Source organism: Ambystoma mexicanum, chromosome 2q (assembly GCF_040938575.1).
Source record: "Ambystoma mexicanum isolate Mex_15411 chromosome 2q, UKY_AmexF1_1, whole genome shotgun sequence".
Taxonomy (NCBI): domain Eukaryota; kingdom Metazoa; phylum Chordata; class Amphibia; order Caudata; family Ambystomatidae; genus Ambystoma; species Ambystoma mexicanum.
Window position 1 is genome coordinate 1317248275 of NC_090924.1, and position 16687 is coordinate 1317264961.

The window sequence follows — 16687 nt, forward strand, 5'->3', positions numbered from 1 at the left end:
CCCTAGTAGATTTTAGAATTAATCTACTCGAAGGATCCTTAACTGTCTTCAAAGGATTTTTCTGTGAAGCCAATGGAACGTCAAAAAACGTATCAGCCGTCAATGACGTTGACTGCCGGATCAAGGATTTCACTGGTATTGGGCTCTGAGGGCAGACCAGCTTTTCCGAAACTCTTCCCACTTGTTTGCCCAGGCGGATTTAGACATGAACCGTACCCGTCTCTCTGGGGATGAGTCCGATGACTAATGCATTCTCCTTCTCTTCTTCCTTGACGAGGAAGAAAAAGAATGACGAGAGTCGCTCCTTGAGTGGGATCTCCTATGATGTTTTTTCTCCTTCTGGGGCCATTTATCGGTGGATCTTCGATAGCATTATACTTGGAGACTTCAAAGATGAACGACTTAGGGCTAAATTTGGAGGCTCTCTCCTTTAAGGCTTTTGGTGTCATAACCTGACACGAGCGGCAACCGGCCACGATGTGGTCAGTACAGAGGCACCACAGACAAACCCTGAGAGGATCAGTGAGTGAAATGTTTGCACCGCAACCACAGCACCCCTCCTGGGAAAAAGATTTCAAAAGCTGCAAAGCAGGATAATAAATATCTAAGATGAGGAATCCATGGGAGGACACAATACATTAGAAATAAATGTGTTTATAGAAAAGTGAAATGCTAACTGCACCTTTTAACAAACAGCATACATGTTTTTCATTTCAAAATATGAATAGGACAAATGCATATTGAGTGAATCCCTTTCCCAGCCCCAAAGCCCTACTACTACTTAAACAAAACTCCAGCAAGTCTAACAAACCCAATACCGAGCCTCGCTTGATTATCCTGTTTAAAACTGACAAGCGAAGATTCTGACTTTTTTAACAACTTTACTGTAATGTGGTAGGTAATTGATTGTGTAAAGATGTATCTTAATACGCAGGCCTCATTCAGCTGAAGTAGGAGAATTCCACATGAAGTCTTACCACTTCAGCAATCCAATGATGGATACTGCGTGCATGTGGACAATCTTTGTTTCTTATAAGCTGTAGCAAATACCTTTCCTTTCAACCACTCCTGTGGAGATCATGCTGTGGCCCGTTTTCCCCATCACCCTAACTGAACTACTGAAGACCATCAGTCAAGCCAAAATAGCAGCACAGTGTTCCTAAGGGCTGCACCAGATATTGGGCGGCACACAATTGTGTTGGTTCAGCTGTGAACAGAATCATTACAATTGCTTACTTGTAAACTTTCTTTAGGCAAAGAGAGATCGTGCTTTTTAAGACTCAAGAAAAGTAATTTGCATAATTGTGACATGACAAAGATGAACTCTGACCAGATCACTTGACATGACATTCCGATCAGATTAGATGCTTCCAATTCTGGCAGTCTCTGCAGGAAAATGAGGACCCGCACTTCCCTTTATTTCACCTGCCAACCACAAAATACACTTCGACAAACATCTTTTTAATAGAGGGTACCGAAACACAATCGTGCATGAAAACCGGAATGTAGATTGAGGTATTGCAAAAAACAAGACCCTTGTAATGAGTGTAGTCAGGGAAGGGTCTCAAGGAAATGGTGTAAAGAATACAATGTCAGGTAAAATTCACCTCCTGTATCAACTTTCTTTTGTCTGCCTACATCTTAATAGGTTAGAAACACACTCCATAGGCCACAGGATTATTAAAAAAATGTTTTTATAATTATATAAAAAATAACAAAAAAATAATAAAACAAAAACAAAAAATAATAAACAAAAAATACAAATACGAGGAAGGACTTTGAGTAAAAATTCAACCGCTCTCAGTTACCAACGGATATATCTCAAAACTAAAAGCAGTACGATCTGCTACTAAAATCTGTAGGTAAAAAGTAGTAGCCTACTGCCGAAATGTGTATAGCTGGCGAGCATGCAATTGTCACACTTGCAGGTCTGCCTGGTGGTAAATCAGCCAGCATGGAGCACACTCCTGGCTGAACCCCAGCATCCTGGCTATGGGCAAGCCTTTTCCCACATTTTGCATTTGCCTCCGCCTTCAGCAGAACGACTGCCATACAGCGTGAAAATACACTTTCATCTCAAGAAAGAGGCATTTATCATGCCCAATTGCTTTTAGGTTGCAGTGGCGTCCAAAACATTTGCAAACATTAATAGTGACGAATAATACAATAATTCACCTTCCTCCATTACTGCTTCACATAAAACGACCTGGTTTCATCACAATTTTACAAGCAGAGATAAAATACTGATTTTAATAACAACGCTGACCTGAAACACCCCGCAGTACCAACAGTTTATCATTTCTCGCTACAGCAGGGAATAACTTTATACGTGTAATATCTTAAATCATACATACTTTGCCCCAGGCTGGCGTTCTCCTTCAGAAGCGCTGACACTGCGTTTCATAGATCCTTGAACGAATGAGAAAGGGGGAGTTGTTGAGATTGTATTGTGAGAGACATGTTACATTAGCACATGCATAAAATTCGTTCATCTGAGACAGTTGATGACTTGACTTTTGATAGAGTAAGTCAGTCAGTCAGTGAGACATTTGGCAAACAGTGACTTGCTCTGCACTGTTTTAATGTGTAAACAACCACATTCAAGCCCGAAGGTAAGCCCGAAGGTAAGAAAGACACTCGCAGCAGTTTCAGGGACCGAATGGTGCAAATGAAACGAAACGTGGACTCCTTTAAAGAGAAAACCACCTTTACATACCAGGGACGTAATTTGGGGGTCGCCACCCTGAGGTCTCCCTTGCTATCAGTGTGGTCTCCCTATTTTTTTTTTTTAATGTACGCTCCTGAGCTGTGGCCAGTGTCATGTGGCTCTTTATTTTTGGAGTGGCTGACTTTCTTGTTCAGGCCTCTTAAAAAAATAGGACATTCCTTAAGTGTATCACTTTGAACAGTGACACTAAATAAGAAAGAATAGGAATAACACATCATTTGTCTTTCTGGAATTCTATCCAATAATTGCTAGACCCATAAAGGTTTATTTCCAGGGACACTTCAGGGGGCGAGACACTGATTTAGCCTGTTCTTAAACACCCCAACTCAGCCTTTCATCCTTCTGAGGTCGATAAATGAGTACCAACACAGGTTGGGTGATATTGTATGTATATTTGTTCTATATAAAGCGCTTAAGCGTAAGTGCTATATAATAACATATAATTATCATTTGGCCTTGGACGTCTGCTTGCATTCACATTAATTTGGTAATATGGGCACACACTGATCTTAATGATACATATGGCGATCCATTCTTGTATGAAATGTATAACAGTATAGTGATATCGCAACTATATTTTTCGTTCTGTTCTTTGGAACAATATGTAATGTCACTTCCTGTTTTGTCAAGGGGTGAAAGGTCGTGTTCCATCGCTTCCGTGATGTCACTTCGAGGCGGGGGTCAAATGACATACTTCCTGCGATGTCATCAGAGGTCAATGGTCATGTGATGGCACTTCCCCTACCCCTGGCATTTTGGTGAAATGACGTCCCTGTAGAGGCGGGGCTAGCCATTGAATAACTGACTACTAAATTACTTGGAACTTGTGCATGCTCTGTGCGTGATGACCTTCAAATAATCATGTTATAAAATGTGCACAACTTGCTCTTTATGGTAACTGGCAAAGAAAAAAGGGCAGTCCATGTAAATATAGAACTTTTTGTAACGCTCCCGGAAGATAAACAAGGCTAATCCTCAACATTAGCAAAGTCACTCCTACTGACCTTGGAAAGGTTTGTTATTGTAGATTTGATACCCCAATAGTTCCAGTTCCTCATTGTGGTGTCGCACCATGGACATTAAGTGATGGAAGCACCATGGACATTATGTGATGGAAGCACCATGGACATTATGTGATGGAAGGACATGTGAAATAATACACAGTCACATGACCAAAACTGATGTGGGAGGGGCAGGCTAAAATAAAAGGCAGTTGATGACAGATTAGACATCCGTGTGGTCTCTGCTTTTTGTGTGCCTTAATTGAATGCACCAATAATGTCTGCAATCTGTCAAACTCTGGTTGCTCGGCATCTTTATTTGTGTTTTAACTTCTTTGACCCACACCTATCATGCATGCTCCGGAAATCAGCGAGTTGTCATTTGCATACTTGTGAATTTCACACAGGATAGAGGTTGGGCAGCGAGAGGTGAGTAAATGGGCCATGGCATGAGGGCACACGTGAGGGCTCTGACTTTGGTATGATTCAGAAAAAGTTATATTAACATATCAATTTTGTTCTGCAAGATATGCCCACAAAGAACTGGCACTCAAGCCCCCAGCAGCTTTGTAGACAATCATGAAAACAATAGCTATCTTGGAAAAACCATAAATCAACATATAATACAGTGCAGAGTTTAATTCACTATAATGTATTGAATAATGTGTTATGGTTTATATAAAACCTCCCACTTTAATTGCAATACATAACAGCACACATATGATCCAAATTAGAGAAATAAAATACAATAAAAAAGTATTCATTCGTAAATACAAAGAATAAAGGATGAACATTTCCAATGATCAATTCTCCCTTTCATTTAAAAGTATACTAATGTCCTTCCACAATCTTAAAATAGCAAGAATGAACCATTCACGTGTAATTCCCAAAAGGATTCAGAATAAATCATCTCACTTCTTACCACAAATCAACTAAAACATTCTACCTATTTTTTTGTTTTTATTGTGGTATGGTTTATGAATAAAACCTTTCACAAACAGACTATACAAACCCAAGTTAAAAAGAGAAAATGAAGAAGTAGAATAAAATACACTATGTCTATATAAAAGCACATCTATAAAAAAACACATGGGTTAAGATTAATTCAGGTGCTTTCCACTATCTAGTATTGGATAAACAGTCTCTAAAATCAGTAACTTCTAAGACTAAGCCATCAAAAGACAAAGTGCAAGGTGCAAAGACAAAATACAGTACATTACATACAGTACATTCAATTTCAACCTGCCATATTAAAAAAAAAACTTTAGAGAAGAATCTATAAAGTGCTATTATCAATAAGACAATGTTGCCTTGCATCGAGAAGGACCATAGGAATTCCAATGTCATTTCAATATGTCAAAATGTGCATATAACATAAAACCTAAGGGGCAAAACGAAAATACAGTACTTTAGATTTCGATATGCTATATTTTTAAAACATTAATCAAAAACCGGTACAAATCTATTATCTGAGAAACACTGTTGCCTGCCTCAAGGAGGACCATAAAGATTCCTCTGCCATTTCAAAATGTGCATACCTAAAACCGCTAATATGTAGAGTTTGCAGGTCATTAATGGCAGTACCATAAATGACCAGATGCTTAAGAGTTTCCATATCTTCGTTCCTGTGGCAAAGTCTACAAGCTGTATTCACACCCTTACACTCCTACCATATTCGGTTTGATTTTAGCAACATAAAATCGCAAAATCGAAAGCAAAGAGTATCTACACATCTTATTATGTACTCACTTCAACTGGGCAATCAAGGGTTGTACCTTGGCTCTCATCTATCCTTTCAGTCTACCATTGTTGCTGAATTGTAGATTGTAAATCCTGAGTAACGTAGAGATGGGACTCTTTCGAGATGATGGTATCCAATATTCCATGCCATTGTCTCCGTTTTATTTTTGTGTGGAATAAATTATAATTTTTGACTTGGAGCCATTAATTAAGAGGATGTTGTCTATGGCGTTTTGCAAAAAAGAGGTTCGGCTTTCTTTGCAGGCCTATACATGTCTGATTAAAAAAAAGCGGATCATCCGTAACAGCCAACCTGTCAAGTTTAGAACAACTCAACTTGACTGGATAAGTAGTGCCTGATAGCCACAAGTCATCAACATCCGCATGGTAGAGATTAAAAATAGTTGGGAGCAAAACACACCCCTGCTTAAGACCGATGTGTATGTCTATAGGTTTGGTCAAAGAGCCCTCTATGGTCAACCTGATGTTTGTTGAAGTGTCCTTGTGTAAAAGCGAAAGAATTCGGACTGGGGGGGGGGTGGCAGGTATTTCCCTGGATAAATGTTTACACCAGACTCTCTTCCTATTAACTCTATCGAAGGCGCTACTAATATTATTTTCAAATCTCTGGCCATCTCCCATAAATGCTTTGCGAACACGGCCCATAGGTACTTGTGGCAGAAATTCCTCAAGGCTCAGTCAGCTAGGCCTATGCGTTTGCTCTATACTCACCAACTTATTCCCCCCCTAGATTTAGACTCAAGAGGTCAGGGGGTTTGAGGTTCCCGTTCATCACCACTAAGAACTGGAATGCCCTTCCAGACAACCTCAGATCAAAACAATCATATTGGGTTTTCCGGAAACTCCTTAATTTGCTTTTCATCTAGGATGTTTCATCTACCAGAGTTTCTTCCTAAAGACTGTTTGCACTTTCATGTTTTCTAATAATGTGTTCCTGTGATGTTGTGATGTAATGTGATGTTTAATTATGTGACCAGTGCCTTGATGCCTATGGGTTTAGTGCGCTCTACAAATTCAAAAATAAATATCAAGAGATGCAATATATGTGTTTCCTATAGCACCTTTTTTTATCCTCTGCCAAGACATGGCCTAAACTAGTGCCACTTAACAAAGTGCCCATGAAACGCCTAAACCCAACTTGAAACCGAGAAAGAATTCCCAAACGTGTTATCCAGTTGTTTAGGTCCGTTGGGATCAGAGGCGCGAATAGTTTACTAGAAGTGTCTAAGATCTCTATGTGCCAGTAGTTTGCCAGGGTGGTTGGGTGTTCCAAGTGGGACGAATGTGCAAAGCTGGCTAAATGAGAGTTTTAAAATCTTCACTTCTAGTATCCCAGATTGTTCCATTTTTACCACCTTGTTTAATACGTTGAATAAGTGCTTCTTCCCAGACTTCTTTTGTTTCACTTGTTTTTGATTTTTTTGTTTTTTTGTGGAAATAGAGACCATTTCATCGCTTGTTATAGTTCTTATTTTGTTGGATTTTCAGAGTTATTCTCAGAGCAAGCGAGCCCCGAATTCGTCCGGATAGCTACTTCTTCCCCAGTGCCTGGTGTATCAACGGCAGCTCCCCAGGTGTATCTATTTTTCTTATTCAGGCAGTTCATTCATTATCTGAGCCAGCCTAACAAATTCTTCTAGCAACGACTGTGAGAGAGATGTGTCATCCAGGGGAATCTGCTCAGGCTCTTTTACCAAGGTGGGAATATTGATTAGTTTTACAGGAGGCATATCAGGGAAAACTCCACCCTAAGACAATTAATCTCTGATCCCGTGAGTTCAAATTGTCGGTTGAAATCCATCAGATAGTCCTTATCTTCTTTGATCGTAGTAGACTGGACCTGATTTTCCACTCTAAGGGGGTCATTACGACCCTGGCGTTAAGGGTTTAACGGCGCCGTAAAAGGTGTCGGCGCCGTTAAACCCTTAACGCCTGATTACGAGGTCCCTTTGCGGGACCCGACCTTAACGGCTGGTTTTACCAGCCGTTAAAGTAGGGTGCTGCAAAGGGACCTTGGTGCTAATTACAGTACCGCAATTTGCGGTACCGTACTTAGCGCCTTCCCCAGTCCCATTGAGCCCTATGGGGCAAAAATGGGAATGGGGAAGGGCCATGGTGAAATGGGGAAATACCGCCCCGCCAACCTTGGAATGGGGCGATATTTCCCCATTCCACTATGGCGGGCTCGTTACAACACCGGCACCAACCATGGTGCTAATAGCACCATGGTTTAGCGCCGGGGTTGTAATGAGGGCCTAAGAGAGTTAAGAGTATTCAACACTAAGAAGGTGATTATGCCACTCAGTCCTTCCATAGAAGATTCACAAGCCCCTACCTCCTTGGTCAGCTCCAATAACGTGCCAGAATGTGACTGGACTTCGGTTCAAACACATTGACAGGGAGTTTAACACAAAGCTAAGCGCCAAGAGAGTTGATTCAGATGTATTTCCTCCATGGACCGTTTCTGAGGGCAACTGTCGCTGGTTAATTGAGTGATCTGGGATAAAGACATCTGGTGAGCTATCTATGCCCGGTGTCGCAATGTGGGGGTTATTAATATCTCCCACCTGAATTTCCCACAGTCTCTCAATGCCTCATAATTAGCTCCTCGTCGTTGAGAAATATCACAGTGGGTCAACATCCTTTCCTCCACTTCCCCCACCCTGTGGGACCTTATTTTTTTATAAAGTGCTTTCGAAATGGTCCGCTTCATCGAGTACGATACTATCATAGTCTTCCCCTTTATCTCGCAACAGGATGTCTCATCCATCTCATGAGCCTATAGATCGTCTCTTAGACTGAGGCTCCCACTTCTCAAGTTATAGCAATTGAGCATTCATTGTAAGAACAATCTAAGTCGTCAGCAGCATGGCTCAATTGATCACTTGCCAGATATGGGTTATCCTAAACTTCGGCCTTTTCCGATGCGTGTTCAGGGTACAGTTTTATAAATTATGCAAAAAGAGTCACAGAGATTGGATACACTTGGTTACCCTTGCGTATTTGCCGTTTACTTCAAGATCCACAAACACTCTCCAATACAGTTTTCTTTAGGGATCTAGCAGGAAGCTGCCCCACAAATCCTGTTTGTGCAGAATAGCAGCTCCACTCAGCGCACACCATGAATCACAGGAACCAAGCAACACACTCACGCTGAACTCCGCTGCGCTTCACCTCAGCAGCAGGTTTTGAATGATTAGGGTCTGTCTCCAGGGACCGCACTGAAGAAAGAAGGCAAAGCCACGGGAACAAAGCAGAAAAAAAGACTGCAATGGTCAGGTTAACCACACAGTAACACACTCACGTTGCACTCTGCAATCAAATCCCATGCACCTGAAAACATCTGGCTGCTCCCAGACAAGCCTTGGAACCATATGTGAAGAAAAATGTATCACCAATTTATCACTGCCACTCTCGGGGTTAAGAACCAAATCAATATCGCCCGTGTGAAGTAGGCGCAAAGCAGGAATCATAGCAAAAATAAGTGGCAGCCTAGTCCTGTTCAGGTGAAGCTCACCATTTATTTTCAAAACCAACAATTCTTTTGTCAAAAGATGCTAGGCCTCTGCCTAGACTGAGTTGGTTACTAAACAGGTTCATGGAGTCTTCTCTCATCCTTGGGTTTGACCTTGTAGATCTTTTGGGTTATTCATGTCATTAGTCAGGCCCTTATTTGTCGTGTGAAATCTTGTTATCGTGTTTGTTTGTACATCTAGAGGAGCATTGTCAGCACATTCAGGATCTGACTGGGCGGTGGTCAATTCAATGTTCTTCTCCTATGGAAAGAAAGTGGTAATTTTCTATGGATTGGAGTTAGTGCTCTTTGACTTGTTCCTTCTATTATTGCCTGCAGCTGGATTAGCTTTGGCAAGTGAATTCTATGTGGAATCAGCAACCAACGAGGTGCTCAGGGGTTGAGTATTAAGATCGATTATTTACCATTCAAATGGCAAGGCTTGGAGGAACTTCCTTGAAGATCTGTTTTTATTCTTGTTCTTATTTGGTAAATATTTGAGGTTTTTCACTTGTTGAGCCTTTTGAGCTTTCTTTTTTTTTTGGTTTTTCCCTAATAGGAGCAATAAACTCATGTTCCATGTTAGGTACTTCATCGTTAACTTTACTTTGCTCATCATTGCCTATAGCAGATAAGTCCGGCTCCATACAATCCTTGTTGTCTATAGCAAATAAACCTGGCGAACAACTGAGCCTACGGTGGCATTCTAGCAAAGGATTAGGGCTGTTTGGCTCCTCCTCCTGAACGGATTGGTCTGTGGTTTTAAGTAGATTCAGAGCATCCCCACCCAAGGTTTTTGTATCAGGCAGCCTATATGACTCCATCTATGTATTTATGTTTTTGTCCACAATCGTCAATTTAGTAGAATTTTCAAGGCAAGGTCTTTTATATTGTCATATAGTCTTTGGAGGGATTCTAGGACAAAGTGAGGTGCTGAAATCGAGGACGGGCCCAGAATTTCCAAATTGGGGAGGATGTTTGACTCCCTACGTAGGTGTGCATTCATAGGCAACCAAAGTAAGCAAGGGTATCCCATTTCCATGCATCTGTGTTGAGAAAGATGGTTGGAGCCCATTTACTAGCAGTTGATCATCCAGTGTTTGAGCCACCTCCACATCATGGCACACGCGCACAAACGATTTGTCCAAAATTATAGAATCGACCCGTTCCTCATGAACTTGCACTTGGACAGCATTAGTAGACATTTTCAAGTTTGCATGAACCTCCACAACTGGCTCTGCAATTTAACAGAACATTTTTACCTGTTTCTTTTTGCTTATATGTTCAGACCCAGAAATGTTCTCAGTTTGTTGTCCACTAACCATGCTCTTCTGCAGAATTATACCATCTGTTTCGATAATGGCTAGAGTAATGTGAAGGTTATAAGCTGAGACAGCTGTGGCAGGAGGGTCAGGAGGGGCCGGAATAGGGAAGGGGGATGGAGGCTAGATAACAACATTTTGGAATTTTGGAATGAACGCAGTATGTGCTGTGTTGCCAAATACAGATGCAAAATTAGGCTACAACAGCAGATAGTATTGGTGAGCATCACTTACTTGTAGAACCTTGTAAAGTTCAATGCCCCTGACATCACAAACCATCAAAGACCACACTGTGCTAGAAGGGGCTTTGTAGGTCCACTGCTCCTCTTCCTCTTCACAATGAGCCTGTGAGTCTTTAAGCAGAAAAGACAGATGTAATTTGCTGCTCCTCGTGACACAATGAACTCTGTGTCCACCAAAGACCACACTTGTCAGCACTTCCGCGTGTGCTCTGCGCTGGAAGGGGCTTTTGTAGGTTCCCTCCTCCACTTCCTCTTCACAATGATTCTGTAAGCCGTGAAGACAGACTTCATACGATGCACCTCCTGACACAATGCGCTCTGTGTCCACCAAAGACCACACTTGCCCGCACTTCCGCATGCTCTGAAATGAAGGGGCTTATGTAGGTTCACTCCTCTTCTTCCTCTTCACGATGAGTCTGTAAGCAGTGAAGACTGACTTAATCCGCTATTCCTCGCGACACAATGCGCTCTGTGTCCTCCAAAGACCACACTTGCCTGCATTTCAGCACACGCTCCGTGCTGGAAGGGGGTCATGTAGGTTCAGTCCTCCTCTTCCTCTTCTCGATGAGTCTGTAAGCACTGAAGACTGACTTAATCCGCTGTTCCTCGCGACACAATGAGCTCTGTGTCCACTAAAGACCACACTTACCCGCACTTCCGCAAGTCTACCAATTAACTTCAGTCCTACCACATTCCATAGATGTTTTCATGATTCTACAAGTATTTCATCTTTTATTCTCTTTAAAGATTTTACCAATACAACCAAGCAGATTATGATGAAATTTTACATACAGTGGTCTATATTCTTGATTAGGGAATAAATAGACATCAGATTGCCTGCCGCCTGTTATATGCAGTGACAACGTTAGCATACCGCCTAAATAAGTATTTGTTCCCTAAACGATTAACATGCATACACCAGTCCCATGCACAAACCTTTTTTTATTTCCTCTAAATATTGCAAGCTTTTGAAGAGACCAATCTATCTTGTACTGTATATCATATAAACCTGTTTTTACATTCTGCACAAATGTCCACATTTCTTGTCGGTGATGTAAGGAAGGTATGGCATCAACAGTAAAACAGACACAAGTGACCACAGTTCAAGGGCGTTTATTGAACTTCGAAAAGGGTTTGAAAAATGCCCATCTAATCATAAATCTAAAGATGGGCGCAAGCTACGACCATCAAATAATAATAACGCAGTCCTAGTTGTATCTTGTCAAAACAAAAGGGCCTATACCAAAAAACCTATTGCCAATCCTTACCTCTAATACAAATAGTGTGGGAAACAATGCTATGTAAAAGAAAGAAGTGTTCAAAAAATAATATGTCAGGGTATTCAGGCCGGTGTCCAGTCATTTGTTCGATTACAAAAGTTTCAAAAGGCAAACTTTCAAATCTTTTTTTTTAAAATACAAAAGTTTCGAATGACAATTTGATCTAAAAAAAATTCGAATGTTTGCCTTTCGAAACTGGGGTTAGGGTTTGGGGGTGGGAGGGTGGCGTGGGGGTTGGGGAGGGGAGATGGGGGGAACCCCCCCAATATACACTAAAACCTTGCAAAGTTGCATGGAGCTGTCCAGTGCTGAAATTACAGGACTGGACAGCTCCATGTAATGTTTCAAAGTTAGAAAAAAGGCATTTTAATGGCAAAATACACAAAACACTTTGAAACGTTATATGGAGCTGTCCAGTCCTGTAATTTCAGCACTGGGCAGCTCCATGTAACGTTTCAACGTTACAAACAAAAAGGCAGAGAAATGCTACTTTTAACATGTCGATGGATTGGTTTTGAATTAAATGCACTTTCCATGTTAAAGATAGCATGTCGTACCTTTTGATTTCGAAACTTTTGTTTCGAAACTTTGACTATTCGAACAAATGACCCTAAACCATTCAGGCCGTAGGCCTCCCTTCCCACGTTTTCAGCATGGGACAAGGTGACATACTCGAGCTTAGCACAGTCTCTGGCTCCTCTAGCACAAGGCTGCAGTTCATACATTAGCATCAGGGCCTTCCATGCCAAAGTCTCTTTGCCTTTCAAAATCTCTTTTTTCAGAGGGCCTGATACGACAAACAAACAGTAAGGGCCTATCCTCTTAAGAATTCACTCAATTTCTTGGGTGATTCACAATTCACCCAGCTTCCCCCTCAGCCGGTCTTAGATCCATTTCAACACGCTGTTCAATTAGTCTCCCGCTGCCGCGCTCGGACCAATATTAATTCAGTTTAACACAAAATTGCTTTAACACAAAGTTTTCAATTGATCTCCCTCATTCGGGCTCAGACCAACGTTATCTACTTTGTCATCAACTTTGATTACTGTATCAACATCGAAGACTTTCGATTGTGCGCAGGATTTTGCTTGACCCGTTGCAGGACCACTTCGATTTACAATCCTTTGCCACTCTAGCTTTTGCCCCCTCTCAGTTGGTTACCTTACAGAGACCTTCAAATGAGCATGTATGCAGTGCCGGACCACTGTGTCAAAGGTATTGTATCTTGATTTTAAAGTTCAATCACTCATCTGTTGTTCAATTTTACTCATGTTGGTTATCAAATGCGTTTCATACCTGTTCGTTTCAGCGCTCACCATACAATGGTGCAACTTGCATCCTTGACTTCAAAATAGACCGGTATGGTATCGGCCTCCCCAACTCACCGGCTGTGTTGATTTTACTGGTGCTGCTTTGTTGTGGGAGCGAAGGACAGTACCATGGCTGCAGGCAATTCTCCCTGCCTTGATTATCAATGCGGGAGGGCCTTGGGTACCTCCGACACACAATGCAGGATTCTTCATCTAGGTTTCCTGGTCTTATGCTTTCTATTCTTGAGGTTTCATGAAAGTAACAGTTCTTTGTCATAAAAAGGTCAAGGGCACTTCCCTCCTTGTGAACCCCTTCTGTTTCGCCGTCTTTCTCCTTGTGTAAAACTGCAATCTTGGAACTGCTGTTTCCTTGTGTGCTTTGCCTCCCTCAGAGTGTGCCCTCGTACTCTGCCTTTCATCGTGTGGGGAAGTGTAATGGAAGTCAGGTGTGCGTGATAGGCAGTGATTGCTTGACCCTTTCTGACTATTGTATTGGGACATGTCAGGTATACGGCTTGGGTGTTAGCCCGTTTTCTCTCATAGTGAGCTGTCTGTGAGAAAGTGTATGTTTTGTGAAGGGGGGGTGGAGTTCCTAAGTAACCTACCTGGTGGGATGGGGTACAGGTGTTACAGGGAAGGGGATACTGTGTCTCGCCGTCACTGCCACTCCCCAAAATCTCCTCACCCAGGTGATCCTCCCACACTGGTCCACCCCCAGGAACTGGATGCAAAAGTGATGGCCGTGTGCTGGCCACCTGGATGACAGATCCCCGGGGACTAGTGGGTGCGACTGTTGAGAAGAGGGCAGCCCTATCACCCCCCCTTAGGTGCTTTAAAGTGAGGCTAGATGCATTTGAGGCACTGTGATGAGCCTGGGTGGAGGAGGGACAGTGAGAGGGATTTCTTCCTGTCCAGCAGAACCCCATGTTAATATAATTAATTATAGTTTAACTACATGGTGTGGCTCAAGGTGGGGGCGGCAATGCTATTTTTGCGTAGACATTAGTAATCCTAGGTAGAGGGGAAGGCCTGCGTGGTAAATGCAGCATTGCATGCACTAGGCCCAAATCCATGAGGCCATAAAAATCTCCAGTCATGCCCGAGCTCCTATGAGGACAAAGGAAGTGAGTGAAATATGTGTGTGAAGGTTAGAGTGCCCCAGAACCTCCTGTGTGTCCGTCTTAAGACCTGCCAAGTGCACAGGATGAGTGATCAAAAAAGCTGTATAGTAGGAGTATAATTCATTTGTTTTCTGACCTTCGACGTGAGACGAAGATGAGCCCTGCAGCGCCCACATGATGGAAGATAGATGGGGACTGGGCTGGGACCAATAAATTGGCATTCCTGATGGATAGAGGTAGTACATGTATATGGTCCATCCAATAAGCCTTGCAGGTTTTTACTGTATGTATTGCGTCATTTATTGCAATGTTTCCCTTTATAAGATTCTGCTTGTACTACCTTTCGGCAGAACGTTTTTAGCAGCAGAGTTCTTTGCTGTTGTTCTCATCGGCATGTGAGATTAAACATGTTTTCCTTACAAAATTGACTAGGGCCTTTCTTCTCTATCGGGTTGTATTCTATCTGGTGTGAGCGTTCAAGGGGGGTCCCTTCAACACCTTCAGGTTTCTCACAGGGAAGACAATAATACACAAGATGCCTGCATTACAGAAGTCCTAATTCCATTTTCAGACAATTGTTCTAAAGGATCTGCCCATCGATTAGGATTGATTTTAATTACTACATTTGTTAGGCTATATGGCCATGGGAATAGTTTAAATCCATTGTACTCTGGTGTACTTCATCTTCTAAAAATGTCTTTAATACGATAAGCACACTGATATCAGTTATTTTTATTCTTAGAAAGAGAGATAACTTCTTTGTTCAAGATAGAGTAATTAATGAGGTTAAACCAAGCTCAGGGATAATGAGATACATAAGCATCCCCCAGGAAGTCCTAGTAGAGTTCACCATAAACGTCCTCCTATTTCATTCAACCAGTTATTTATTTAATCTCAACCGTGTTTCTATTCCATATAAAACCCGGGAAGAAATCGTTAAATGGTATGCCTTTATAATTTGGAGTAGACAGTAATGATCTTCATCAAAATGTCTTATAGCTCATAAGGCAGGACACACTTTGTTTAAGATGTTCTCATTCGCAGTGTTTTCTATGGGATTACTATTTATATGCTCTCCTAAATTTAAAAAAATCAGTAACACATTCTAATGACTGTGATACTGGTCTCCAAATGTAACACATATGTTTTTCCTTACAAGTAAAATACATTCTTTTATTTTTCTTTCTATTAATATCAAATCAAATTTCTTTAAAATATGCTGCCATAGCATCTGAGGATTTTTGTAAACCGATAGACATCATATCAAACAATACTAGGTTGTGCATATACGCTACCGAGTATATATAACGTTGTCCAAACCAAGAAAGAAAGAAACAACAGGGGAACACTTGCCACATTCCAATAGTTTTGGCAAACAACCCACTTATATCCAATCTTAATTTTTAACATTACATTCTTATGTATGTAAATCAATTGTTCTATCTATTGCCCAACAATTTTTTTACCAGAGCTTATAACATTCCACTCTAACAAACACTGTGGTAAAATCAAGGAACTACACAAACAATGGAGGCGCATTTGGTTGCAGAGACGTTTTCTGAAAATGTTTTAAACCATCACTGTATGATGTGAACATCACCAGTCTGAAAAATATCTTACACATTTCCTGAACTCCTGAAGTATAGGCAAACCCAAAAGTGTACTATGGGTATCTACCAGAGCCATAACTCTATGCAGGCATCTTCTCGGTTTCCTCTTTTATAAATGGGGACCACCAGAGACTCCACACAAGATGCTTGCATTACAGAAGTCCTAATTACATTTTCAAACAATTGTTCTAAAAGATATACCCATCGATTAGGATTGATTTTAATTACTACATTTGCTAGACTATATGGCCATGGGACACAGGAATAGTTTAAATCCATTGTACTGTGATGTACTTCTTTGATGTTATTTTTTATTTTATTTTCATTTATTTATATACAGGATGAACAATGCTCTTTTGATCACAAAAGAATGTATAGTAGATAAGTAATCATATTTGTTGGGAAGCAGTGCACTTCTTACAATTGGGCGTTTGAGGGGTATTCTGACAATGTTGTGGAGGGGAGTAAATAGAACTATCACCAAAGACAGTACACAAGTGGATACACATAGATTAAGGAGGTATCTGCAGATAAAAATCGAAAACAAAAACAAAGGGAGAATTTGTCGAATTCGATAATGAAAAAAAAACGAATTCCCAAAAAGTCGAATAAGGTGTCCCCCGCTTCCCTTATCGACATTATAGGAATTTTCGGGGGTTGCCATGGTGTCTGCCTCTTCAACAAAAAGGGAAGCGGGGAACAAAAAAAGATTTGTTCCTTTTTAAGAAAAATGTATTTTTTTATACCCTGCCGCAGCTATTCCGCCCCTCAATGGGAAGGCAGAACTTGCATTGCAGG

At 41.3% G+C, this 16687-nt stretch overlaps 1 protein-coding gene across 1 annotated transcript in view; it reads right to left on the reverse strand.

The window, feature by feature from the left end:
- NEK10 (NIMA related kinase 10) overlaps positions 1–16687 on the reverse strand; it is a 2768076-nt gene that overhangs the window by 784404 nt on the left and 1966985 nt on the right. Inside the window, exon 30 of the mRNA XM_069648774.1 lies at positions 2355–2409. Coding sequence (XP_069504875.1) covers positions 2355–2409 — 55 coding nt within the window. The remainder of the gene's footprint in view (positions 1–2354; positions 2410–16687) is intronic.